The sequence below is a fragment of the Oncorhynchus kisutch genome, linkage group LG17 (genome assembly GCF_002021735.2).
Source record: "Oncorhynchus kisutch isolate 150728-3 linkage group LG17, Okis_V2, whole genome shotgun sequence".
Taxonomy (NCBI): Eukaryota; Metazoa; Chordata; class Actinopteri; order Salmoniformes; family Salmonidae; genus Oncorhynchus; species Oncorhynchus kisutch.
Genome location: NC_034190.2, coordinates 72,188,978 through 72,216,392, shown reverse-complemented (window position 1 = coordinate 72,216,392; position 27,415 = coordinate 72,188,978). Strand labels below are relative to the sequence as shown.

Sequence of the window (27,415 nt, the reverse complement as noted above, 5' to 3'; positions counted from 1 at the left end):
GGTAAAGATGAACGGAGCAAAGTACAGAGAGATCCTTGATGAAAACCTGCTACAAAGCGCTCAGGACCTCAGACTGGGGCGAAGGTTCACCTTCCAACAGGACAATGACCCCAAGCACACAGCTAAGTCAATGCAGGAGTGGCTTCAGGACAAGTCTCTGAATGTCCTTGAGTGGCCCAGCCAGAGCTCAGACTTGAACCCGATCACACATCTCTGGAGAGACCTGAAAATTGCTGTGCAGCAACGCTCCCCGTCCAACCTGACAGAGCTTGAGAGGATCTGCAGAGAAGAATGGGAGAAACACCCCAAATACAGGTGTGCCAAACTTGTAGCGTCATCCCCAAGAATAATCGATGCTAGAGGTGCTTCAACAAAGTACTGAGTAAAGAGTCTCAATACTTATGTAAATGTGATGTTTCCGTAAAAAATAAAAAAATAAATTAGCAACATTTCTAAAAACATGTTTTTGCTTTGTCATTATGGTGTATTGTGTGTAGATGATTAGGTGGAAAATCAATTTAATAATTTTTAGAATAAGGCTGTAATGTAACAAAATGTGGAAAAAGTCAAGGGGTCTGAATACTTTCTGAAGGCACGAGACACACAAGCATACATACCATAAAAGCAAATATTCAAATTCAAATAAACATACACTGACTGAACATGTACTTATGTCATCAATGCATGTTGGGGCATTTGGTTACCTACTTTCTCAGCGTGAGAATTTCCTGGGTCTGAATGCGGGGACGATGAGTTGATGCGGTGCAAGTGCCACCTTTTCCTCCTCTACAGGGGCTAGCTCCTCCGCTGAGCCCCACTTCTTCTTGGACTGGAACAATGAGGTCAACTTCCTGTTCCTGCTGCGGTCTCTGGCCTGGGCCATATGGAACTCAGGGAATTCTGATGTAACAAAATACGGACCACCATAGCTGTATAATACAAAAAGTGCTATCTATAACCTAAATGGGTTTTTCAGCTGTCCCCATAGGAGAACCTTTGGAGAATAATTTTGCTTCCAGGTAGAACTCTTTTCAGTTCCATGTAGAACCCTTAGTGAAAAGGGTTTTACATGGAACCCAAAAGGGTTCTCCTATGGGGACAGACGAATAACCCTTTTAGGTCCTAGAAAGCAACTTTTTTTCTAAGAGTGAATGTAAAGGCTGAAACTTAACTAAGAGTGACCTTTTCGTGCTCTGTTCAGATCTTAACAAAGCCACATACACATTTAGACAACATTTCAGAGACATTGGAGTCAAAAAGAAGAGAGTAAGAGACACTCACGTATCTCCTCTGGAGCTGCTCTGTCATCCTCTGTAGGCTCCCTGATGTTCAGGTACTGGCATGCAAGATGGCCACTGTAGTCCCGGAGGTTCTCCTTCGCATCTGAGAGAAGAGGAAAGACATGTCAAACATTGACTCAGACATTTCTTGGGGGGGGGGGGGGGGGGGGGAGGCAATCGATGGCAGATCGATAATAGCTGAAATGTTGCATTGACACCCCATTGTCTCACGTCAGATGGCGTCACTCCTATACAACGCTCGTCCCTCAACCAATCTATATTGTAGGACGTGGAACTCATCTCTAAAAATCACGATTGTGCTCATCCGCCTAACACTAGTTACTAATTCTGAAAATCACTCCGCTCTTAGTAGCTATGATGCACTGTCTACTATGACAAACCATGCTCGATCAGCTGAGCAAACTTGCTCCAGCTAGCAGCCTCGTGCAAGCTTGTTTGGATGGCCATATGGTAGCTAGTTTGTCAGCTTGTTGATGAAGTTGTACGGCACCAAAGTTATGGAACTGTTCTCAGCAATCACCATGTATCTCACTCTGACAGCTAGCACTGTGTCTCGCAAACTTTATAACATTTGTCCAACGCAATAAATCGCAGAGAGCAGTCAGCTGTCCTGTAGAACTCGGCGCACTAATCAAGGGAAAACTGGGTTATCATGAAAACAAATTTATCCATTAGCTAGAACTTCACTAAACTAGTTAGCTAGCGGAAGTACTCCACGTTTAGTGTGTTAACGGGCGTTGTTAGCATCCCTGCCATCCATTTTATACGGATTGATTTGTATCATGGCGCAGGAGAAGATGGCTGATGTTTTACGTGCTCCTAACCAACTTTGTTCTTTTGCTCGTTTTTTTTGCGTTGTTTGTAAATTGTTTTTTAAAAACGTATTTTGTACATAATGTTGCTGCAACCATCTCTTATGACCAAAAATAACTTCTGGTCATCAGAACAGCGATTACTCACCAGAAGCTTTTTCCTTCCTTTAACGAGTCCGATGAGCCCGACATGAAGGATATACTGCTTTCCCGGGAACAGGCCCAAATACCCGTCATTTGCTCGAAGAGAAGACGAAGAAAAAGAGGACGGAGGTCGGGCTGACTTCTGAGAATTTGTTGGCGATTGCATAAACCCCCACTGCCTTCCGTTCTACTAGCTAACATGCAATCATTGTAAAATAAATCGATGACCTACGAGGAATATTAAACTTCCAACGGGACATTAAAAACTGTAATATCTTATGCCTCACAGAGACGACATTATCAACATACTGGTTATACGCTGTATCGGCAGGATAGAACAGCGGCGTCTCATAAGACAAGGTGGGACAGGCTATGTACAGTTGAAGTCGGAAGTTTACATACACCTTAGCCAAATACATTTAAACTCAGTTTTTCACAATTCCTGACATTTAATACAAGTAAAAATTCCCTGTCTCTGGTCAGATAGGATCACCACTTTATTTTAAGAATGTTAAATGGTAGCATTGCCTTTAAATTGTTTAACTTGGGTCAAATGTTTCGGGTAGCCTTCTACAAGCTTCCCACAATAAGTTGGGTGAATTTTGGCCCATTCCCCCTGCAGGGCTGGTGTAACTGAGTCAGGTTTGTAGTCCTCCTTGCTCGCACACTCTTTTCAGTTCTGCCCACAAATCTTATATAGTAGTAAGGTCAGGGCTTTGTGATGGCCACTCCAATACCTTGACAAAGGAGATGATTGTGGACTACAGGAAAAGTAGGACCGAGCACGCCCCATTCTCATCGACGGGGCTGTAGTGGGGCAGCAGCGTAGACTAGTGGTTAGAGCGTTGGACTAGTAACCGAAAGGTTGCAAGATCAAATCCCCGAGCTGACAAGGTACAAATCTGTCGCTCTGCCCTTGAACAAGTTAACCCACTGTTCCTAGTCCGTCATTGAAAATAAGAATTTGTTCTTAACTGACTTGCCTAGTTAAATAAAATAAATAAAAAGGTTGCGAGCTTCCTTGGTGTCCACATCACCAACAAACTAACATGGTCCAAGCACACCAAGACAGTCGTGAAGAGGGCACGACAAAGCCTATCCCCCCTCATGAGACGAAAAAAACTTGGCATGGGTCGTCAGATCCTCAAAAGGTTCTACAGCTGCACAACCAACCTGACTGGTTGCATCACTGCCTTGTATGGCAATTGTTCGGCCTCTTACCGCAGGGCACTACAGAGGGTAGTGCGTAAGGCACAATACATGACTGGGGCCAAGCTTCCTGCCATCCAGGACCTCTACACCAGGCGGTGTCAGGGTAAGGCCCTAAATATTGTCAAAGACTCCAGCCACCCTAGTCATAGACCGTTCTCTCTGCTACTGCACAGCAAGCGGTACCGAAGCTTTTAAGGCTTCTAAACAGTTTCTACCCCCAAGCCATAAGTCTCCTGAACATCTAATCAAATGGCTACCCAGACAATTTGCATTGCCCACCCCCGCCCCCCATCTTATGCCACTGCTACTCTGTTATTATCTATGCATAGTCACTTTAATAACTCTACCTACATGTATATATTACCTCAATTACCTCGACTAACTGGTGCCCCCGCACATTGACTCTGTACTGGTACCCCCTGTATATAGTCTCGCTATTGTTATTTTACTGCTGCTCCTTAATGACTTGTTCCTTTTATTTCTTATTCATATTTTTATAAACAGCATTGTTGTTTAGGGGCTTGTAAGTAAGCATTTCACTGTAAAGTCTACAGCTGTTTTATTCGGCGCATGTGACAAACACAATTTGAATTGATACTTGCGAGCTAACTAATAACATTTTCGTGCACATTTCAAATTCATAAAAACTGACTACAACCACAAAACATCTTAACTAGATGTAGAAGTAGGTAGTGAAGACTTGCTCATGAAAAAATCTAATCAAATCAAATCTATTTGTCACATACACATGGTTAGCAGATGTTAATGTGAGTGTAGCGAAATGCTTGTGCTTCTAATTCTGACAATGCAGTAGTAATCTAACCTAACAATTCCAAAACGACTACCTTATACAGACAAGTGTAAAGGGATAAAGAATATGTACATAAATATATGAATGAGTGATGGTACAGAACGGCATAGGCAAGATGCAGTAGATGGTATTGAGTACAGTATATACATATAAGATGAGTAATGTAGGGTATGTAAACAAAGTGGCATAGTTTAAAGTGGCTAGTGATACATGTATTACATAAAGATGCAGTAGATGATATAGAGTACAGTATATACATATACATATGAGATTAATAATGTAGGGTATGTAAACATTATATTAAGTAGCATTGTTTAAAGTGGCTAGTGATATATTTTACATCAATTTCCATCAATTCCCATTATTAAAGTGGCTGGAGTTGAGTCAGTGTGTTGGCAGCAGCCACTCAATGTTAGTGGAGGCTGTTTAACAGTCTGATGGCCTTGAGATAGAAGCTGTTTTTAAGTCTCTCGGTCCCTGCTTTGATGCACCTGTACTGACCTCGCCTTCTGGATGATAGCGGGGTGAACAGGCAGTGGCTCGGGTGGTTGTTGTCCTTGATGCTCTTTATGGCCTTCCTGTGACATCGGCTGCAGTGAAGGAGAGTCCGCATGTTTTGGTGGCACTGTGTTGTCCTCAAAGCTGGCAAAAAAGTTATTTAGTCTGCCTGGGAGCAAGACATCCTGGTCAATGACGGGGCTGGTTTTCTTTTTGTAATCCGTGATTGACTGTAGACCCTGCCACATACCTCTTGTGTCTGAGCCGTTGAATTGCGATTCTACTTTGTCTCTATACTGATGCTTAGCTTGTTTGATTGCCTTGCGGAGGGAATAGCTACACTGTTTGTATTCGGTCATGTTTGCGGTCACCTTGCTCTGGTTAAAAGCAGTGGTTCGCGCTTTCAGTTTCATGCGAATGCTGCCATCAATCCACGGTTTCTGGTTTGGTAATGTTTTAATCGTTGCTATGGGAACGACATCTTCAATGCACGTTCTAATGAACTCGCTCACCGAATCAGCGTATTCGTCAATGTTGTTGTTGGACGCAGTGCGGAACATATCCCAGTCCACGTGATGTAAGCAGTCTTGGAGCGTGGAATCAGATTGGTCGGACCAGCGTTGAACAGACCTGAGTGCGGGAGCTTCTTGTTTTAGCTTCTGTCTGTAGGCAGGGAGCAACAAAATGGAGTCGTGGTCAGCTTTTCCGAAAGGAGGGCGGGGGAAGGCCTTATATGCGTCGCGGAAGTTAGAATAGCAATGATCCAAGGTTTTACCAGCCCTGGTTGCGCAATCGATATGCTGATACAATTTAGGGAGTCTTGTTTTCAGATTAGCCTTGTTAAAATTCCCAGCTACAATGAATGCAGCCTTAGGATATGTGGTTTCCAGTTTGCAAAGAGTCAAATAAAGTTCGTTCAGAGCCATCGATGTGTTTGCTTGGGGGGGAATATATACGGCTCTGATTATAATCGAAGAGAATTCCCTTGGTAGATAATGCGGTCGACATTTGATTGTGAGGAATTCTAAATCAGGTGAGTTCCTGTATGTTGTTGTGACCACACCACGTCTCGTTAACCATAAGGCATACGCCCCCGCCCCTCTTCTTACCAGAAAGATGTTTGTTTCTGTCGGCGCGATGCGTGAAGAAACCAGCTGGCTGCACCGATTCCGTTAGCGTCTCTCGAGTGAGCCATGTTTACGTGAAGCAAAGAACGTTACAGTCTCTGATGTCCCTCTGGAATGCTACCCTTACTCGGATTTCATCAACCTTGTTGTCAAGAGACTGGACATTGGCGAGTAGTATGCTAGGGAGTGGTGCGCGATGTGCCCGTCTCCGGAGCCTGACCAGAAGACCGCTTCGTTTCCCTCTTTTACGACGTCTTTGTTTTGGGTCGCAGGCTGGGACCCATTCCGTTGTCCTGGGTGAAAGGCAGAACACAGGATCCGCTTCGGGAAAGTCATATTCCTGGTCGTACTGATGGTGAGTTGACGTTGCTCTTATATTCAGTAGTTCTTCCTGACTGTATGTAATGAAACTTAAGATTGCCTGGGTACCAATGTAAGAAATAACATGTAAAAAAACAAAAAACTGCATAGTTTCCTAGGAACGTGAAGCGAGGCGGCCATCTCTGTCGGCCCCATCAATATTAGCTACAGGTTTATAATTTTGGGTCAGATTAACTGACTCTTTTGAGGATGAAAGGGGGCTCAGTGGACGAAGTCACCTTGGTAAATTTTTTGAATGTGAGGACAGCATATTGTAGCCAAATTTATTTTTAGCTATTCCATGAGTGTTTGCGAGTTATCAGACAGAACAGTGCAGACAGCTATCGCGGTATCTGACGTGAGACAATGAGTGATACCCTTCATTCCACACCCCAAAAACAAAAAGCAAGTGAGTTAACTTTCCCTGTCATTTACCATATGTTCCAATGAGCAGCTCCAAAATGTTTCGATGGCCATGCAATGCTGCAATATGCAGGGGTGTATAGCCCTGCAAAACAAAAAGGGCAAAATCATGCAAATGTGTCTATACTGTATGTTCCCCACCAAAACCATTGGGGGAAAATGCAAATGGGATAACATAGCTATTTGAACATAACCTCTGATGTCTACTGTGTGCAGGGTTCAAGGTTCAACCATGGAAAAATGTACAAGGCGTTTTAATACCTACCCCCTACAGTTTCCCATGGCCCCAACACAGCCAATGAATACAGGAAAGGAGAGAATATACAAATTACCAGAGGTTATGGCAACAAAACCTAATGACCAAATACATAATTAGCTAGTAATTCCCCAAAAATAGCCATAGTTGTGAGTTTGGCACGGTAATACATTCCGACAGTGTTTAGGGGAAAGAACATTATGTGGCTTGATTTATTAGTAGACACTGTGTGTGTGTGTGTGTGTGTGTGTGTGTGTGTGTGTGTGTGTGTGTGTGTGTGTGTGTGTGTGTGTGTGTGTGTGTGTGTGTGTGTGTGTGTGTGTGTGTGTGTGTGTGTGTGTGTGACTACTGTAATGCATTCGCAAAGCGGTATCTTCACAGGAACCATTATGATGCAACATTACATCTAACCTGGCTGCCAGCCTCCAAATACTGTATACAGACAACAGCATACAGTACCTATTTTACCAGATCACTTCCTGTGCATGATACACTTAGATGAAAGAGGAGATACTCACATGCTGAAAGAAAATAAAAGCAGGAGTAATGTTATTACCTGTACAGTAAGACAATATTTTGTAAAACAGACCATTCCAATTTCTGATACAGAAGAATGGGAGAAACTCCCCAAATGCAGGTGTGCCAAACAGGAGTCAATCCACAAAATAATAACCTGTTCCGGGGCGGCCATTGAAAATGAGCCGGCTTGCTATTTTACTGAAATGTTGATAAATGGGCACTGTCGTAAAAATAAAAATGAACTCAAACTCAAAGTCCCTTTTGAGTAGTGCAACAACTTTTTTATTTAACTTAGTTTTAAGATTTTGTCATGAAGAACACATGTTCAACTTAATAAAAAACATATTTTCCCATGCCTATTAATTACTGAATAAAATAACAGGGTTGACAAGTTCATCTTAAATCAGCCATGTCTTGTGACAGGCGGAATGGAAGCTTGTTGTGTGCAACACAACAGGAATTAAATGCATGCTTCACAAAAAATATTGAAATGGTTGATTTCTAGCCTGTCTATATATGGGTAACATGGTTGACATGTTATGCTCGACCCACTCAGTTTTCCACCACAAAACACTAGCAAATTGCCAAAAAGAATAGAATCAGCTCACCTGATTTTACACTGTTATTTGACTATTAGCTGTTCAATGTTTCTTTTGAAAATAAAATCTCTTAAAAATAGAGTTCGGTTCACATAACAGGGTTGACCTTAAAATGAGGGTCATCATTATTATTTATTAATTAATATTAACATGAACTAAATAACAATCTTCAGAAATGACTTTGTCACAGCAACAAAATAACTAGGGCTTTACAATTTTATTGAAAACTTTCAGAAATGTTGGGATCAAGTGGGTTAAAATCTTCCTAGAAGTCACAGAGGGGCACAGAAGGACATTTCAAAATGCAAATTTTGGCACTTTAGCAAGCCTTTATTCATATAGAAAATCAGATTTATTGAATTCTCCATGTGGTCTGTATTAATGGGCACTTCATTTAATATAACAGGCTTTTAAAAATAAATATTTGTGCACAATGTCTACTTAAAATATCAAAGGGACGCAAAAGGAACTCTCTTCGTGGAACGACCCACGGTGTACCTTTTTTAAATCTTTATTTAACTAGGCAAGTCAGTTAAGAACAAATTCTTATTTTCAATGACAGCCGAGGAACAACGGGTTAACTGCCTTGTTCAGGGGCAGAACGACAGATTTTTACCTTGTCAGCTCAGGATTCGATCTTGTAACCTTTCGGTTACTAGTCCAACGCTCTAAACACTAGGCTAATACTCACAGATTTAGTGTTGACGTCAGCCCCTGCATTGGCCATCATGGTAGCCATGTCCTCTTTGCCATGTTTGGCTGCCCAGTGTAGAGCTGTCTGTGGCCAAAACAAGGAGGGAAATGTAAGCCATTTACAAAATACAGACGAATTCCCTATACTGTACATAACAAAAGCACTTTACTACAACACGGACACAGGAGTTGCCATTTTATTTTTAAGTATACACAAATACTTGTATTGGCATATACACAAATACTTGTAGATACATGTACATTCCCAGTGGTGGTTAAACTCTAACAAGGAGTTTAAACAGAGTGAATCATATCAGGTTGAGAGCTCTGATAGGCTGGCTGAGGCAGTGGCCCAGCTGTGCACAGGAGGAGTAGAGAGATGGAGGGAAAGGTGGTGGGATGGTTTCCTGCCATCTGACTGAGCCTAATTACAAAACAACACTGCACTGTGCGCACAACAGGGGTGCCCAGCCGCCTGTCACGGGGGGGAAGATTGATGGTGTTGGTGTGACCCACAGAGGGGAGAGAGGGGAGACCCACCAAGCAACGCACCACTGTCAGCACGCAGCCGTCAGAAGAACAGCACTGGGGCCCCTCCGTGCTGTGGGCCTACCACACACGCTCAGAGACAACACGCACACACATACATACTCAGACACACACACAAACTCTCACATACACAGACAGACATGCACACACACACAAAACAACACATGCACACACATGAAAACTCCCATGCACACCACATCCACCTGTCTGACAGTGCTGCTGTTGTGATCAACTGTGTTACTCTTGTCAATGGGTCTCTGAGCACTGAGCACTTCAGGCTGTGTAATAGCAAGCTATTCGGCAGGTGAAAACATGGGCTGCTACAGATGTCAGCCTGTTAACTACAACCTGTGTGTCTGAGTCTGACTCCAGACATGGAACAGGGAAAACAAAAGAAGGTTTCCTATGTCAATCAAAATATGTCAATCAATCATCTCCTTTAGTTTGTTAGAAAGTATGAGCTTACAATATGTGATGATTATTCATGCTTGTTTATGGCTATAATGGTTATTCTTTGTCTCCTGCATTGTGCACTATATACCACAACCTCAGTGAACTATACAAAACCTCAATATCAGATATCATAGAAGCATGGGGGAAGATATACCTCTAGATGTAAAAAACCAGTCTGGGAGACAGATTGTGATAGATGAAGTCTGGCTCTGAGTATCTCGATCTCTGTTGTCTGTCCTGTCACACGCTGAAGACGGATTGGTCGGATGGGTCGTTTGAGTGGCTGCTCGGCGGGTCCCCTAGTGGGCAGGAGTGACGGATGAGGTCGGACAGGATGTGGCCTCAACCCCTCCACGTGCCTCTCGTTCCTGTCCTAGCTCGGTGGGGCCACCCCCCGCATGCCTGTCTGCTTGACTGATGACCAACTTTTTGTGTGTGTGTGTGTGTGTGTGTGTGTGTGTGTGTGTGTGTGTGTGTGTGTGTGTGTGTGTCATACACCCATTGTGGAGGTAAGTAAGTAGTGGCCAAAGGGCCAAGGGTTGGTCAACTGGAGACACATCTGACAAAATGACCTATGGCCTGTGTGACACCTTGCTGTTCATAGTAAGACCACTGAGGAGGGATTGGAGAATGATATACTTACAAACTACAGGACAGGGTAAAAGGAAGTACATCCCAGTCCAACATGGCAGGAGGGGGAGCCCATGTCACATGTTGATGAAGAAAAAGAGAGAGATGGAGATGATGAAGGAATATGATACAGGTGTAGGATCTTAATTTGACATACAGTGAGCCCCAAAATAATTGGGACAGTGACAATTTTTGTTTTGGCTCTGTACTCCAGCACATTGGTTTGAAATGATACAATGATTATTAGGTTAAAGTGCAGACTGTCAGATTTAATTTGATGGTATTTTCATCATTTGTGGGTTAACCGTTTAGAAATTACTTTTGTACATAGTCCCCCCATTTTAGGGTACCAAAGGAAAATGCACTTAAAAAGTTAAATATTTGGTCCTATATTCAGAACACACAATGATTACATCAAGTTGAATGTTGGATGCATTTGCTGTTTGTCTTGGTTGTGTTTCAGATTATTTTGTGCCCAATAGAAATGAATGGTAAATAATGTATTTTGTCATTGCCAGTGTCCCAATACTTCGGAGGCTATTAGCTAGCTAAAAGTAGGTAACATGAAAAGTGCAATACGGTCAAATCAAAATCTAATTTTATTGCTCCATATTTGTACACATATTCTTCTGATGTTATTGCAGCTGCAGCAAAACGCTTATGTTTCTGTTAATATTACCATGTGTTAGTGTGGGTTTTCAGTGAATTTATGTAAATCACAAAGCTCATCTGCATTTCCTGTGGTGCTAGAAAATTCTCACCAACAGAAGAGTGATCAAATGAAGATCCTACATCTATATGTTAGATGTGGTTAAAATTGGTTGGTCTTTGAATAAGCAAGTCTTAGTTAATGACGGTTGAGGGGGAGAGTAAGGCTACACAATGCATCTGCTATTGTGAAAGTCAGAGTTTATGAATGGTCTAATCTTTGTAGGTCACAGAGTCAGTTACAACCTCAGACCAAGGAACAAATGGCACCCAGACCTCCTCAAACTCAGGCCCTAGGTACAGGTGACTTCACCGCCGAAGGGTGGGCATCAAAGCCGTCCGAGGGAGATTTAGCATCTTCCCGAGGACACAACCAAAATTGTTCTTCAATTAATCCCAGCCTGCTCTATAACTTTTAGCTTATCTTTAAGTGGTTGAAGTCTTTGTGGAGCATTAAGAGTCTCTCTCTAATCCCCCCCTCCCATCTCCCTGCACTTCAATGGCGACCCTTGAATATTTTCCGGGTGGGTGTGGTGATGGCAGGGGCTTAAGGTTAGGTCTTAGAAGGTGGTCTGAAACAGGACAGTGTGAGAACCCCAACAGAGGGGAGGGACAACAAACATAAACTCAAATCTCTTGAGCGCACAGGGAGACCAATAAAGGGATTTGGGTTGTCGGGTGGGGGGTTCAGGAGTTAAAAAGCTATCTTTCATAATCCTTTTGATAGTGGCACCGCAGGAAATGCATGATCTGATGTTTTTACATCACAGGGTTTTTAAAATACAATTAAGTAAAACAAAAACTATGGAATGTTGACTATTTGCAATTAGTACATATGGAATTGGGAGTTAGGAGCAGGTTTGACACTGCTTTTTACCTGTTGATAATGATGAGCAACGAAAATATGAGCAATCATGACCAAATGTTAATACACGTAATATAGGCTATTGTTGTTAGGCACTTTTAAAACTTCTTAGGGCTGCAATCCTGTTAACCTCTAGTGACACCCCATCCCGGATCCGGGAGCGTAATCATTGACTGACACTAATTAGCATAACGGACATAAATACGACTAGAAAATATTCCTATTCATGAAAATCACAAGTGAAATATATTGAGACACAGCTTAGCCTTTTGTTAATCACCCTGTCATCTCAGATTTTCAAAATATGCTTTACAGCCAAAGCAAGACATTTGTGTAAGTTTATCGATAGCCTAGCATAGCATTATGTCCAGCTAGCAGCAGGTAACTTGGTCACAAAAATCAGAAAAGCAATCAAATTAAATTGTTTACCTTTGATGAGCTTCGGATGTTTTCACTCACGAGACTCCCAGTTAGATAGCCAATGTTACTTTTTTCCCAAAATATTATTTTTCTGAGAAATCGACCGGAAATTTCGGTCACAACAACGCTGAAAAATATTCCAAATTAGCTCCATAATATCGACAGAAACACGTTGTTTATAATCAATCCTCAAGGTGTTTTTCAAATATCTATTCGATAATATATCCACCGGGACAATTGGTTTTTCAGTAGGACCGATTGGAAAAATGGCTACCTCTGAGTGATTCTCGCGTAAAATACAGAGACATCAGGTGACCACTTACACAATGTAGCCGCTTACGGGTATTCTTCAACATAAAGGCGTAAAACTACGTCACAATGCTGTCGACACCTTGGGGAATACGTAGAAAAAGTAATCTGGTTGATAGCCCATTCACTGCTCAATAGGGACGCATTGGAACACAGACCTTTCAAAACATGAGGCACTTCCGGATAGGATTTTTCTCAGGCTTTCGCCTGCAATATCAGATCTGTTATACTCACAGGCAATAATTTTACAGTTTTGGAAACTTTAGAGTGTTTTCTATCCTATCCGTTTACTTTGGGAACGTTATTTTTCCAAAAATTAAAATACTGCCCCCTAGTCACAAGAGGTTTTAACGGGATCGATATGACAACAGCCAGTGAAAATGCAGGGCGCCAAATTCAAAACAACAGAAATCTCATAATTAAAATTCCTCAAACATACATGTATTTTATACCGTTTTAAAGGTAATCTTGTTGTTAATCCCACCATAGTGTCTGATTTCCAAAATGCTTTACAACAAAAGCGCCACAAACGATTATGTTAGGTGACCACCAAATCACAGAGAAATACAGCCATTTTTCCAGCCAAAGAGAGGAGTCACAAAAAGCACAAATAGAGAAAATAAATCACTAACCTTTGATGATCTTCATCAGATTACACTCATAGCACTTCATGTTACATAATACATGTATGTTTTGTTTGATAAAGTTCATATTTATATCAAAAAATCTCAGTATACATTGGCGCGTTATGTTCACTAGTTCCAAAAACATCCGGTGATATTTTTGATATATTTTTTTACCTTTATTTAACTAGGCAAGTCAGTTAAGAACAAATTCTTATTTTCAATGACGGCCTAGGAACAGTGGGTTAACTGCCTGTTCAGGGGCAGAACGACAGATTTGAACTAACCACTAGGCTACCCTGCCGCCCCAGAGAGCCACATCATTTGACAGAAATACTCATTATAAATGTTGATAAATACAATTGCTAGACATGGAAATATAGATATACCTCTCCTTAATGCAACTGCTGTGTCAGATATTTAAAAAAACTTTACGGAAAAAGCAAACCATGCAATAATCTGAGACGGCACTCAGAAAATAAATAAAATGATCCGCCATGTTGGAGTCAACAGAAATCACATTATAAATATTCCCTTACCTTTGACGATCTTCATCAGAATGCACTCCCAGGAATCCTAGTTCCACAATAAATGCTTGATTTATGTCCAAGTAGCTACTTTTGTTAGCGCGTTTAGTACACAAATCCATACGCTCATCCAGGTCCATTCGAAAGTCGGACGAAAACTTCAAAAAGTTATATTACAGGTCGAAGAAACTTGTCAAACTAAGTATAGAATCAATCTTTAGGATGTTGTTATCATAAATCTTCAATAAAGTTCCAACTGGAAAATTCCTATGTCTGCAGAGAAGCCATGGAACGCAGGTCGCTATCATGTGAAATGCGCGTGACCAGGACCTGGCTCTCTGCCAGACCACTGACTCAAAGAGCTCCCATCCGGCTCCACAACACAGTAGAAGCCTCATTCAAGTTTCTAAAGATGGTTGACATCTAGTGGAAGCCCTAGGAAGTGCAACTTCATCCATATCCAACTGTGTATTCAATAGGGGCTGGGTTGAATATCGACCAACCTCAGATTTCTCACTTCCTGTTTGGATTTCTTCTCAGGTTTTTGCCTGCCAAATTAGTTCTGTTATACTCACAGACATCATTCAAACAGTTTTAGAAACTTCAAAGTGTTTTCTATCCAATACTAATAATATGCATATACAGTGGGGCAAAAAAGTATTTAGTCAGCCACCAATTGTGCAAGTTCTCCCACTTAAAAAGATGAGAGAGGCCTGTAATTTTCATCATAGGTACACTTCAACTATGACAGACAAAATGAGAAGAAAAAAATCCAGAAAATCACATTGTAGGATTTTTAATGAATTTATTTGCAAACTATGATGGAAAATAAGTATTTGGTCACCTACAAACAAGCAAGATTTCTGGCTCTCACAGACCTGTAAACTTCTTTAAGAGGCTCCTCTGTCCTCCACTCGTTACTTGTATTAATGGCACCTGTTTGAAATTGTTATCAGTATAAAAGACACCTGTCCACAACCTCAAACAGTCACACTCCAAACTCCACTATGGCCAAGACCAAATAGCTGTCAAAGGACACCAGAAACAAAATTGTAGACCTGCACCAGGCTGGGAAGACTGAATCTGCAATTGGTAAGCAGCTTGGTTTGAAGAAATCAACTATGGGAGCAGTTATTAGGAAATGGAAGACATACAAGACTACTGATAATCTCCCTCGATCTGGGGCTCCACGCAAGATCTCACCCCGTGGGGTCAAAATGATCACAAGAACGGTGAGCAAAAATCCCAGAACCACACGGGGGGACCTAGTGAATGACCCGCAGAGAGCTGGGACCAAAGTAACAAAGCCTACCATCAGTAACGCACTACGCCGCCAGGGACTCAAATCCTGCAGTGCCAGACGTGTCCCCTTGCTTAAGCCAGTACATGTCCAGGCCCGTCTGAAGTTTGCTAGAGAGCATTTGGATGATCCAGAAGAAGATTGGGAGAATGTCAGATGAAACCAAAATATAACCTTTTGGTAAAAACTCAACTCGTCGTGTTTGGAGGACAAAGAATGCTGAGTTGCATCCAAATATAACACCATACCTACTGTGAAGCATGGGGGTGGAAACATCATGCTTTGGGGCTGTTTTTCTCCAAAGGGACCAGGACGACTGATCCGTGTAAAGGAAAGAATGAATGGGGTCATGTATCGTGAGATTTTGAGTGAAAATCTCCTTCCATCAGCAAGGGCATTGAAGATGAAACGTGGCTGGGTCTTTCAGCATGACAATGATCCCAAACACACCGCCTGGGCAACGAAGGAGTGGCTTCGTAAGAAGCATTTCAAGGTCCTGGAGTGGCCTAGCCAGTCTCCAGATCTCAACCCCATAGAAAATCTTTGGAGGGAGTTGAAAGTCCGTCTTGCCCAGCAACAGCCCCAAAACATCACTGCTCTAGAGGAGATCTGCATGGAGGAATGGGCCAAAATACCAACAAAAGTGTGTGAAAACCTTGTGAAGACTTACAGAAAACGTTTGACCTCTGTCATTGCCAATAAAGGGTATATAACAAAGTATTGAGATAAACTTTTGTTATTGACCAAATACTTATTTTCCACCATAATTTGCAAATAAATTCATAAAAAATCCTACAATGTGATTTTCTGGATTTTTTTTTCATTTTGTCTGTCATAGTTGAAGTGTACCTATGATGAAAATTACAGGCCTCTCTCATCTTTTTAAGTGGGAGAACTTGCACAATTGGTGGCTGACTAAATACTTTTTAGTATTTAGTCCATTTACTCTGAGCACCTTTCATCCAAGCTACTCAATACTGCCCCTGCAGCCATAAGAAGTTTAAGTGGTCAAGAATTTAGAGACAGAACATATAAAGACTGCCCATACAGTGGGATATCAATAGTCAGACTACTTACCCCCTGAGAGAGACAGTCATGGTCACAGGCAGGCAAAACATAGCAGATTCCAACCAGAAAAGAAACAATATTAGTCAAACTAACTACATAGTTCATGCAGGTCATAACATACACGCTTCTATGTAGACCACTCATGCACAAGAAGTATACATATTTATTATATTCAAATGCTTGGAGAAAGTATACTCACCGAGGTGAAGTCCTTTAAAAGCCAAATGAAGGAAAGAAGGAAAAAACTCAATATCAGTGTGGTGCTCTGAGTTAAACATCTTAGAATACTTTTACCTGACTCCCATTAAAACATGGCTACTTATTCATCCACAACATTTATATTGCAATGGCATACAGAATGATGAGGGTGACTTATAACATATTTTTAAGGGCAATGTTGGGGTGGGCCATGTGGTGGGGTTACCTTCTTGTTGGCCAGGGAGGGCTCCTGTTGTAGCAGCTGGGCGAGGTCAGAGAGACAGCCACATGCAGCAGAGTAGATCCATTCCTTCTCCACAGGGTCCAGCTGTAGGACAGGGAGTGGATGAGCTAAGTAAATGGCCAGCACAGACATCACAGTACGGTATACATTAACGTGTAGTATGAATATATGATTGTATACATTTACATTTTAGTAATTTAGCAGACGCACATATCCAAAACGATTTACAGGAGCAATTAGGGTTAAATGCCTTGCTTAAGGACACATCGTCAGATTTTTCAACTAGTCGGCTTGGGAATTTCGAAGCAGTGATGCTCTTAACCGCTGGGCTACCTGCCGCCTCTGTATATTAATGCTACCTGTAAATTAATGAGGAAACTCACAGCCACTGGGGTGGAGCCCATACTGCCCGTACACTCCTCTTCCTGCTCTTCGGACTCTGACTGAGAGACATACACGAATCAGAGAATGGTTTATTTCAATTTAATAAAGAAAGTATCAATGGCAGCTAATGCAGATTTTTTTTGGGACACAATTCACAATAGTCATAAATACACAATAAAACAATCAATACAATAAAATCCATGACTTTAAAATACATATTTTCTGGAAAAACATCAGTGCCTGGTTAAGGTTCATACATTTAGGTCACATTTAGACAAAGGTGGCAGTCCATAGATCAATGGTTGAGCAGACTTATTATGAAGGGTACTGAACTATTTTGGTAGCGCTTACTTCAAGTAAATTATCATGGAATATGATGAGTATGTGTTCAGAGCCTAACTCACACTCACGTGCGCGCACACACACACATAATTATTACAATCACACTGTTTGTATTTATCACCTTAAACTTCAGAGATCAAAAGGGATGAAGTGATGCAAAAAGAGTGAGACAGACATACAAACAGACAGGATGGCAAATGGAGCCACAGAGCAAACACAGTTTTTCACACCAAGGGTACAATGTAATAATAACTGTGAACACCCACCGTTTTACAGAGGGTCAAAAATGCTCAGAAAATAAAGCACAGAATTCTCAGAATGCACAAAAGAGTCATTCTGGCTGATTAATGTGGGGAGAAAATGTTCTTTATGTTTTGTTTGGTCAAGCTCTTGATTGCTAATTGTTCTCAGATCATACAGAGAGATGGTGTAAAACACACAACTCTTTCATGTCACTGTCATACATGCCTTGTGTAACAAGAAAAGTGGAGGCCTATTTATTCAACCAATTCCACAATGGCACATGTCCACTTTTTTCTCTGCTGGAAAGAAAAATTACGAGGGAAAAAAATACACTATATATACCAAAGTATGTGGACACCTCTTCAAATTAGTGGATTCGGCTATTTCAGCAACTCCCGTTGGTGGCAGGTATATAAAATCGAGCACACAGTCATGCAATCTCCATAGACATACATTGGCAGTAGAATGGCCTTACTGAAGAGCTCAGTGACTTTCAATGTGGCACAGTCATAAGATGCCACCTTTCCAAGGTGCAACTGAAAGGTTGCAACATCAAATCCCCGAGCTGACAAGGTAAAAATCGGTCGTTCCGCCCCTGAACAAGGCAGTTAAACCACTGTTCCTCGGCCGTCATTGAAAATAAGAATTTGTTCTTAACTGATTTGCCTAGTTAAATAAAGGTTAAATTAAAATTAAAATTAAAAAATAAAAAGCTCACCGCCATTGGACTCATTGGAAACACGTTTTCTGGAGTGATGAATCACGCTTCACCATTTGTCATTCCGACGCTACCTGCCCCGATGCATAGTTCCAACTGTAAAGTTTGGTGGAGGAGAAATAATGGTCTGGGGATGTTTTTTGTGGTTCGGATAGGCCCCTTAGTTCTATACATTCTGGACCATTCTGTGCTTCCAACTTTGTGGCAACAGTTTGGGGAAGGCCCTTTCCTGTTTCAGCATGACAATACCCACTTGTACAAAGCGAGGTGCATACAGAAATTGTTAGACGAGATCGGTGTGGAAGAACTTGACTGGCCTGCAGAGAGCCCTGACCTCAACCCCATCAATCACCTTTGGGGTGAATTGGAATTCCTACTGCGAGCCAGGCCTAATAGCCCAACATCAGTGCCCAACCTCACTAAAGCGCTTGTGGCTGAATGGAGCAAGTCCCCGCAACAATGTTTCAACATCTATTGGAAAGCCTTCTAGGAAGAGTGGAGACTGTTATAACAGCAAAAGGGGGGGGACCAACTCCATATTAATGCCCACGATTCTGGAATAAGATGTTCGACGGGCAGGTGCCCACATACATTTGGTCATGTAGTCTATTTGTTGGACAGATTTTTTTTATCGTTGAGTTCTGAATAATTACAATAATAAGAGCTCTGAGCACTTTTCTTCTCTCTGTCATGTAATTCCGTTCTCTTTGTCTAGGTTCAGAACGAGGGATTAGAACACTGTTCAGAACCAGGGATAAGAATAAAGTTAAGAACAAGGGATTAGAACACAGTTTAGAACCAGGGATTGGAACACCGTTTAGAACCAAGGATTAGAACAACGTTCAGAGCCAGAGATTAGAACACCAAGCTCTTCAAGAGCAAAGGAGAGTAGTATAAACAGAGTGCAAAGAGGAAGTTCAACCTGCCACAGTTTAACAGTATTTTTACACAGGGGAATATTTGCTGACAACTGGTTCTTTCCACAGACCTGTTAAAATCCAACACAGTGAAATATGATGAAGTAACATCAGGGGAAAATTAAATCTCAAAAGTATTTTCCTAATTCCTGGAGCTGCTCTCCTCACCTCCCACTGACATTTTGAGAGGGATGTGAGGAGAGCATTGGAAGACATCTTCTCCTCAGAACTTCTCTAACGCTCTCTCCGCTTCTCTCCAACCTTATGAGGAGACGAGGCAAGATGGGATGCAAGGAATTGAGGAAAATACTTTTGAGATTTACTCCTGGTGTCACTAGCCTCTCACCTTTGACCCTGAGTCTCTGTCTAGCTCATTCTCCCCTTTGCTGTGCACAAGGGGTTCCTCCGAAACAGACGGTGAGGGTTTTCTCTCAGTGTGCTGATCCTGGAGGCACAGCGAAATAACATACAGAATGATGCCATTTCTCCATTCTCCATTTAATACGAACATTCTCAATTTACCCCTGGTTACTGTAGCTCTGCCAAAATTATAGCCACATTAGACCCAGTGCACAGGGTGTAAAATGTGTTCTGTTAACGGCTTGTTGAGGTGAGCAGCTACAATTCACACGCTATGCAGAAACTACTGGTGTTGTGCTGTTGACCTTTTCCTGTCTTCAACAACAGTGTGAGTAGATACCGTTTGAGCTTGAACGCTTTATACATACTTCTGTGGACATTGACACTATCGGCTTAACATACAGTACCAGCCAAGTTTGGACACACCTACTCATTCAAGGGTTTTTCTTATTTAGACTATTTTCTATATTGTAGAATAATAGTGAATACATCAAAACTATGAAATAACACATGGAATCATTTTACATTTTAATTCCAGGTTGTAAGGCAACAAAATAGGAAAAATGCCAAGTGGGGTGAATACTTCCGCAAGCCACTGTAACTCCACTGAACTTATCCTCTGCAGCAGAGCTAACTCTGGGTCTTCCTTTCTTGTGGCTGTCCTCATGAGCGCCAATTTCATCATAGCGATTTATGGTTTTTGCGACTGCACTTTCATGTCTTAAAGTAATGATGGACTGTCGTTTCTCTTTGCTTATTTGAGCTGTTCTTGCCAAAATATGGACTTGGTCTTTTACCAAATATGGCTATCTTCTGTATACCAACCCTACCATGTCACAACACAACTGATTGGCTCAAACACAGTAAAGAGGAAAGAAATTCCACAAATGTACTTTTAACAAGGCACACCTGTTAATTGAAATGTATTCCAGGTGACTACCTCATGAAGCTGGTTGAGAGAATGCCATGAGTGTGCAAACCTGTCATCAAGGCAAATGGTGGCTACTTTGAAGAATTTAAAATATGAAATATATTTAGATATGTTTAACACTTTTTTGGTTACTACATGATTCCACATGTGTTATTTCATCATTTTGATGTCTTCACTATTATTATACAACGTAGAAAACAGTCAAAATAAAGAAAAACCCTGTGTGTCCAAACCTTTTTACTGTTACTGAATAATCTCTTTAAATGCTAGGATTGTAGACACACTACTACTAAGATTGTTTTCCATGAACAATATGTAAAATCACTTCAGCCACATTACCATGAAAATTGAAGAGCTGAATATGGGTTTTATTGAGGTCAAATATCAATGTACAAATTACCCTTACATTTATCACAGGGGAGGACTGGACGGGTCCATTTTTAGCCCAGTGGGCCTATCTAACTTGGGTTTTTAGCATCAAATGATCATTATCTGACTAATAAGAGGGGCCTCAAGGGGGGGGGCATGAGGGAAGAAAATGTGTGGGTGCCTCAAGGGAAAGAATGGGCTGGTGTGTTAGAAATGCCAGTTGCCATTTCTGGTCCCAGTCCACCCCTGATTTATCAGGAAATACAATTACAATTTTGCAGCTCAAACATAATGGGAATGACAACCCACATTTGGTTCTGAACAGCTATAGCCTTTGAGTAAAAGATACAGCCACTGGAACAAGTTGTTTGACTTTCTCATCATTAAACTCGTCTGTGCTTCAACTCTTATGCCCAGAATGAGGTCTGATGCCAGAATAGAGAGCAGTCATACTTAACTCAAATCCATAGGAAATGGATGAGAATGATAGTAGTGGCAAGTCTTGTTTTCATACAGATTTATTCCTCTCTAATGCTGTCAATGCATTTATATTTTAACAAATGTGCAGACTTGAGCAGGCTAAAGGGCACACACAAGTATCAAGGACAGAGTCTAGTGAGCCAACATAGAGACTGACCTCTTGCATGTGCTCCTGCTCGGGTGCCTCTGTGACAGTAATGCTGGGGCCTCTTCCACACCACGTCACCCGGGAAGGCTTCCTCTCCTCTGCCCACTTGGCCAGTTCAGGCTGGAGGTCTGGTTCCATCTGGGCACTGGAGAGAGACGAGACCCCTGACCCATCCCACTGGGCTGAGGCCGATGGCCTGGCAGGGCTGGCCTGTCTGTCTGTCCCAGGCTCTGTCTCACTGTCCTGCTTCTGCTGCCGGTATCTCTTCTTCAGAACTAGGTACTTCTCACCCTGATAGGGACAGACAGCAGGCCGGCAGGAGATGAGGAGGGTAAAGGCCTACTGTATATGAGAGGTCAACTTTGACCTAAAAGTAATTATTGTAAGTTGCCCTTTCTAATTAATATGTAACTGAATGGTAATAACAACACTGTATATAACCAATAACACAACAAACTACATAGTAAACAGACCCAGCAAAGAAATACCATATCCTTTTTTAGTTTCATACAATTTAACTACCATGGCTGAGTCAATATTGTGGAAAGGGAACTTGATTTGAGTGTGGAGCATTAAATAATTATGCACACTGATTTTATCACAGCTTTTCACGGCACACAATCCACAAATGGTCAAAAGCTCTACTTCACTTACATTCTCTGATTTCACAACAGCAATCCTGTCGATGATCTGTTTGAACTCCTCTCTGTATTTGGCTGGGGAAAAGAAACAATGTTGGCATATCCACTTTCAAAAACATGATATCGCTTTTAGTTCTCTCCCAAAACCTCAGACTTTCATTCTCTGAGGGATTTGGAGAAAACATGTCAAAGGATGACGAGGAAAACAAATATAATTTGGTCTAACAATACTTTATAACAAGTGTAGTAATAGATTTCTTATGGAATAATAACCACTAATCAAATCAAGTGTTATCTTATGATTGATTAGATTTATCTGAAACGGAATGTTCTATTTACTCTAAATAAGGCTGTTGGATCACTCTGGCATTCCAAGATGTAGACCTTTTGAACCAGAAGAATGCGTGATGGCTATTTGAGATTATTGTGTGGCCTGTGAAGGCTGGTGGTTGATCTCCCCTCCCTGTTATTTCACCATATTCCCCCTGCCTGCAGAGACCAGGCTTCTGTCCCAAATGACACCATATTGCCAATTTAGTGCACTACTTATGACCAGAGCCCATAGAGCTCTGGGCAAAAGTAGTGCACTATATAAGGAATAGGGTGCAATTTGGGGTTAACCCCAGGGGCTCCAGGAGTGAGGGGCTTTCATTCCTCTGCAGGCCAAGCACTCCTCCAGTTGCAAAACAATCATCTCAGAACAAAGTCACTGACTGGGAAAAGGGACAGAGAGGAAACCAGACCTCTCACTGCCAACATGAGAGGCGGGCAGATAAAATAAAAAACTCTACTCACACATCATCTCCAAAACTCCCAACCCCAACCTATCTGTCTATTTCCGCAGTATTAAATCTTTCCTATGGGAACCCAAACCAACTGCAGATGGATGGCTATTACAATAGTTAACTATTTAACTCCTCTCACAAATATAACTGAGTTTGTGAAATTATATTCAGACTTGATGCTGACAGACGTTGGTTTATATAGGGTACTGTTTCTGAGAATTGATCCATTACTCCAGCGGCCAGACCACCTAATTAACATAGACCATCCTAGTTCAACATACAAAATACTAATGGCAGAAGCCCTGTGTTTGAAAGAATGCTTAGTTATGAAAGAATATATAGAGCTGGACAATTGACCTCTTTCCTTTTTCCTGACAACAGGGTAAGGAAATAACATTTCAGAATAAGACAGTAGTTCACAACTTCACATCCACAAAAACAGGAAATCCAGAGGAAGTGGCCACTTACATCACATCAACAAAATAATTCCTGACTTAGTAATATAGGGGTGACACAGTTTACACCTGCAGTTATTCATTATCTTGAGGTAGACAGATAACCATAGCAACTGGACAGACACAGCCATGTTAGCTATCACTTTCCCACAATGTCCCCATTTTGTTCCATCGTAATAAAAGAGCACTCCATTAGAGATCTAGCTGTGCTGGTACATGTGGCCTAATTTATTGCATTATGATTCAAACACTATTATGGTGCAATAGTGCCCATTAAAGAAGGGAACACATGTTGTTATAACAGACTTTAAGTACTGTATGTACTGAAAATCATTTCCATAATTGGACCCTCCAGCCATGTCAGATGGCACAGTAAAGCAGCTTTCGTTGGAAACCTCTGTCAACAACTGTACCACTGAGATAGCATCTGGACAGTACAAGCGGTACAACTGTAATACAAGGTCACATTGGATAATCATTTATCTAGAGCCGGTCAAACATGTTAAGGCCTAGTTATGTTATCCAGTACCAAGCAGGGATGATGCTGTGGTGTAGTGCATGGGAAATTATTGGTAAAGCAGAAGAACATATTTTTATGTCACAGTAGCAGGTTTAAGGATAATGCTGACTTGGGTTCATGATTCAGGGGCTGGTATCACTTACAGAAAGGCAGCACCGTAATCACACTGTTTATCAGGGTGAAGCTTTGTTGTAATGTCACAGAATACCACAGTCCAATGGTGAAAATGATTCGTTGGAGTGGTCTGGATCTGAGGCTTGGGTAGCGGGCACTGGAGAATTCATGCAGCTATAACTGGTCTCAAAGGAAATGACAGAATTCCTGGTGTAATTGTATATTTTTAAAGGACCTTTAATGTAAAGCAGATGTTACGTTTAAGCTAACCGACTGGGGATTGGGAACAATGAGAAACAAATGGGTTTACGGGAAAACTATATATGAAATTGGAAACCGTTGAATATGATCATATCATGAAAGCTACATGACAGATGTCGCATGAGGCGAGACATGGTACGGTCAGTGACATCGCTAAAAGCCATCCATCACTGAACACATGAAACTGTTGCTGTTGAGGTTAAATCCTTTCTCAATTCTACATTTCAGATACAATGTACCGCTACTTACCACGCAGCTCCATGTCCTTGTGACCAATAAAAGGCTTGTATGTTTTCATTAAATCTGAATTTTTTACTTTCCATCCGGCCGAGTAGAAATAATCCAACAACGATTCTTCACTTACATCGCCCATTATCGATATATCAATGCTCGTGTTCTATGATAAAATCAGGTTTCTTTTAGAATTCTTATGATCTTGCTGCTATGACATTGTAGCGTATCCTGGCTAATTTGAGAGAAAAAAATGGTATAGTACATCCAACTTTACTCCACCCAAACCCAACCACTCACTGCGCCTCCTCCGGTTAACTCTTTCAGGACTGAAACAAAGCTGAGAGGGAGACAACAAGGGTTTTTGACAGCATGTTGCAACTTTATTACAGTGGCATATAGATTTGTTCAAACAAGGCCTAGGCTTCTCTTACAATGTCAAAGTCTTTGGCATAGCACTGAGCAACCCATCCTTTCTCAATGCATTATTAGCCTAGTCTATCGTATAGTTATTTTATAGCCTTTGAGTCAGCATCCACAAAGTTTAGGACCTAGGGGCCTATGTAATTCTACTGCCTTTTAGAGATATGCTTCATCTATGATATGACTTTAAGGTTTAGAATAAAACATTTCCCTTCAAATATTTATGATTTTTTAAAACTTTTTTATTAGGTTTAGATTAAAACATTTTCCTTAGAATTTCATGACAAAAGTCACCATTAGAATCATACAACTCATGCAGTAGGACTAGTTGGGTTCACATAGGTGAAAGCATCTATCCGGTGTGTAACCATATGCCACAGCAAGAGGGACCATGGTGCTCAGACAGAGCCCCATTATAGTTGATGCCTAGTGTCAGTTAAGGTATTATCCTACACCACAATGTCAGATTAATTGTGTCAATGCGTTCTGAATATTAAATGTGTTCGATTTACCTCGGTAATCTCACATGCTCTCTCTCTTTTTCCACTTGTAGCTAGATACTCTTTAGATGAGTTTCCATTTAATTAAGAAATATGCTTGTGATTTAAATTTCATATGTTTTATCATCCTAAAAAATACAATGTTGAGATGACAATAAGCTTCTTATGAGCTGATACAATTACAGTGTGGAGTAGGCCCTAGTAATCTTGCAGTTCACACAACAAAATGAGACCTTATGCGTTGCCATTTTTTAAAAACACCCTAACTTTTACTATGAGGATAAAGAATGATGATCCGCTGACATATGCCATGTCTGTGTGTTGTAAAATTCCAGACAGAAGCTGAGAACATATTCAATAATCACTTTGCCATTACTGAAGACACAAAGTGGAGGGTAAATAATATGTATCAATCATGTAATAACTTCGCTCACAATACAGTATGGAGCAATTTGGAAAATGATTTAGAAAGTACATCTATCACAGTAATGAAGACACAAATCCTAATATATAAAGCAGGTAGGATGTGTCTGTACAGGCGTGAAGTTGACATATGTCCATGGGGAAACAATTTGAATACAACTATTTTATAGAAAACACGGCAAATAATAACATTTCCAAGATGTTACTTTTGAAAACAACTGCTCTTGGTCTAACCTCCTTGGTCTAACTGTCGCACTGGTCAGTCACTGGTCTTAGTATTTTGTGTTTATATATTTATTTGGTCAGGCCAGGGTGTGACATGGGTTTATTTGGTGGTGTGTTTTTGTATTGGGGTTTTAGTAGGTATTGGGATTGTGGCTGAGTAGGGGTGTCTAGCATAGTCTATGGCTACCTGAGGCGGTTCTCAATCAGAGTCAGGTGATTATCGTGGTCTCTGATTGGGAACCATATTTAGGTAGCCCGGGTTTCACTGTGTGTTTGTGGGTGATTGTTCCTGTCTCTGTGTTTGTTGTCACAAGATAGGCTGTATAGGTTTTCATGGTCCGTTTGTTGTTTTGTAGATTTAGTTATTTCATGTATCGTTCATTTTACATTAAAGAACATGAGTAACCACCACGCTGCATTTTGGTCCGACTTTCCTTCGACAGAAGAAAGCCGTTACACTAACCTCCTTGGTCTATCCTCCTTGGTCTATCCTCCTCAATGTGATTGTAACAAAGATTCCACCATGAACAACACAGGGTGACCCATGACCGGATTATTGGGCACCTGTCTGCTTAAACCTTTAGGGGCCCAGAGTCTGCCTTGGGGCCTTGAGGGGCCAGATGTTCTGAGAGCTGTGGTCCTCTCAGTCTCCAACAATATGAGGGTCAATTAGTCTTTAACTAATGGCAGCGCGTGACATGGACTGGTGGTGTCCTGGCTCTGATATAGGGCAGATGTGTTCACTATGTTCACTATGAATAGCACGTTGATCCACTCCATATGGTTGCCACTTGTCCGTGGGCCTTTTCACAGCACAGACCTTTTGAACACGCTTTAGTTATCAGTTCTCTTTTTTACCCCTCTGTAAAAACACGTCCTAAATCCAATCACCTAGCCTTTCTAAAGGGGATGATGTTGATTTAATGGGAATCAGTGGTGGCAGTAGCAAGCGGACGACCCATAACATAAGCCCCTGCTGTCAGTACATCCAGCCGGCCAGCCCTGGGCCCATTTAGGCTCCAAGCTACAGAGGAAACAAGTTGAGGGAGAGCGGGAAGGAGGGAGAGCTTAGATTAGAGAGGGGATTGTTTAGACAAACAATGGTGTCTACCTGATTTTAATCTCGGCTCCAAAAGAGCACAGGGATTGGCAGACTTTAATAAATGAAAGTGCTCTCCATAATCGGGATTTGCACAAAGTGCCCCTTTGTGTTAATCTGACATTTTTTACAGCATGCTTTTTGACATCTGTCACAGGGAGGAGAGTTAACCCTCACATTCCCCAGCTGCTTGGAAC

General features: G+C 41.5%; 1 protein-coding gene across 3 annotated transcripts; it reads right to left on the bottom strand.

Annotated features, from left to right (window-relative positions):
• Positions 1-239: 239 nt before the first annotated feature.
• Positions 240-24,832, bottom strand: LOC109907057 (ankyrin repeat domain-containing protein SOWAHB-like). 3 transcript variants are annotated; one of them, XM_020504849.2, is made up of 14 exons: positions 24,567-24,831; positions 22,196-22,257; positions 21,551-21,832; positions 19,600-19,698; positions 17,033-17,092; positions 16,632-16,733; positions 16,407-16,418; positions 16,217-16,219; positions 8,754-8,840; positions 7,463-7,465; positions 6,954-6,956; positions 6,701-6,773; positions 1,282-1,383; positions 240-900 (listed from the first exon to the last, which is right to left on the bottom strand). In XM_020504849.2, exons 1-14 carry the CDS (start codon positions 24,688-24,690, stop codon positions 713-715), a joined length of 1,200 nt encoding a protein of 399 aa, XP_020360438.2. In that variant the 5' UTR covers positions 24,691-24,831; the 3' UTR covers positions 240-712. The 3 variants fall into 3 exon arrangements, with proteins under 3 accessions (XP_020360438.2, XP_031650400.1, XP_031650401.1); XM_031794541.1 differs by having other exon boundaries at positions 718-929; positions 24,567-24,690; XM_031794540.1 differs by lacking the exon at positions 19,600-19,698 and having other exon boundaries at positions 24,567-24,832.
• Between the last annotated feature and the right edge of the window lie 2,583 nt (positions 24,833-27,415).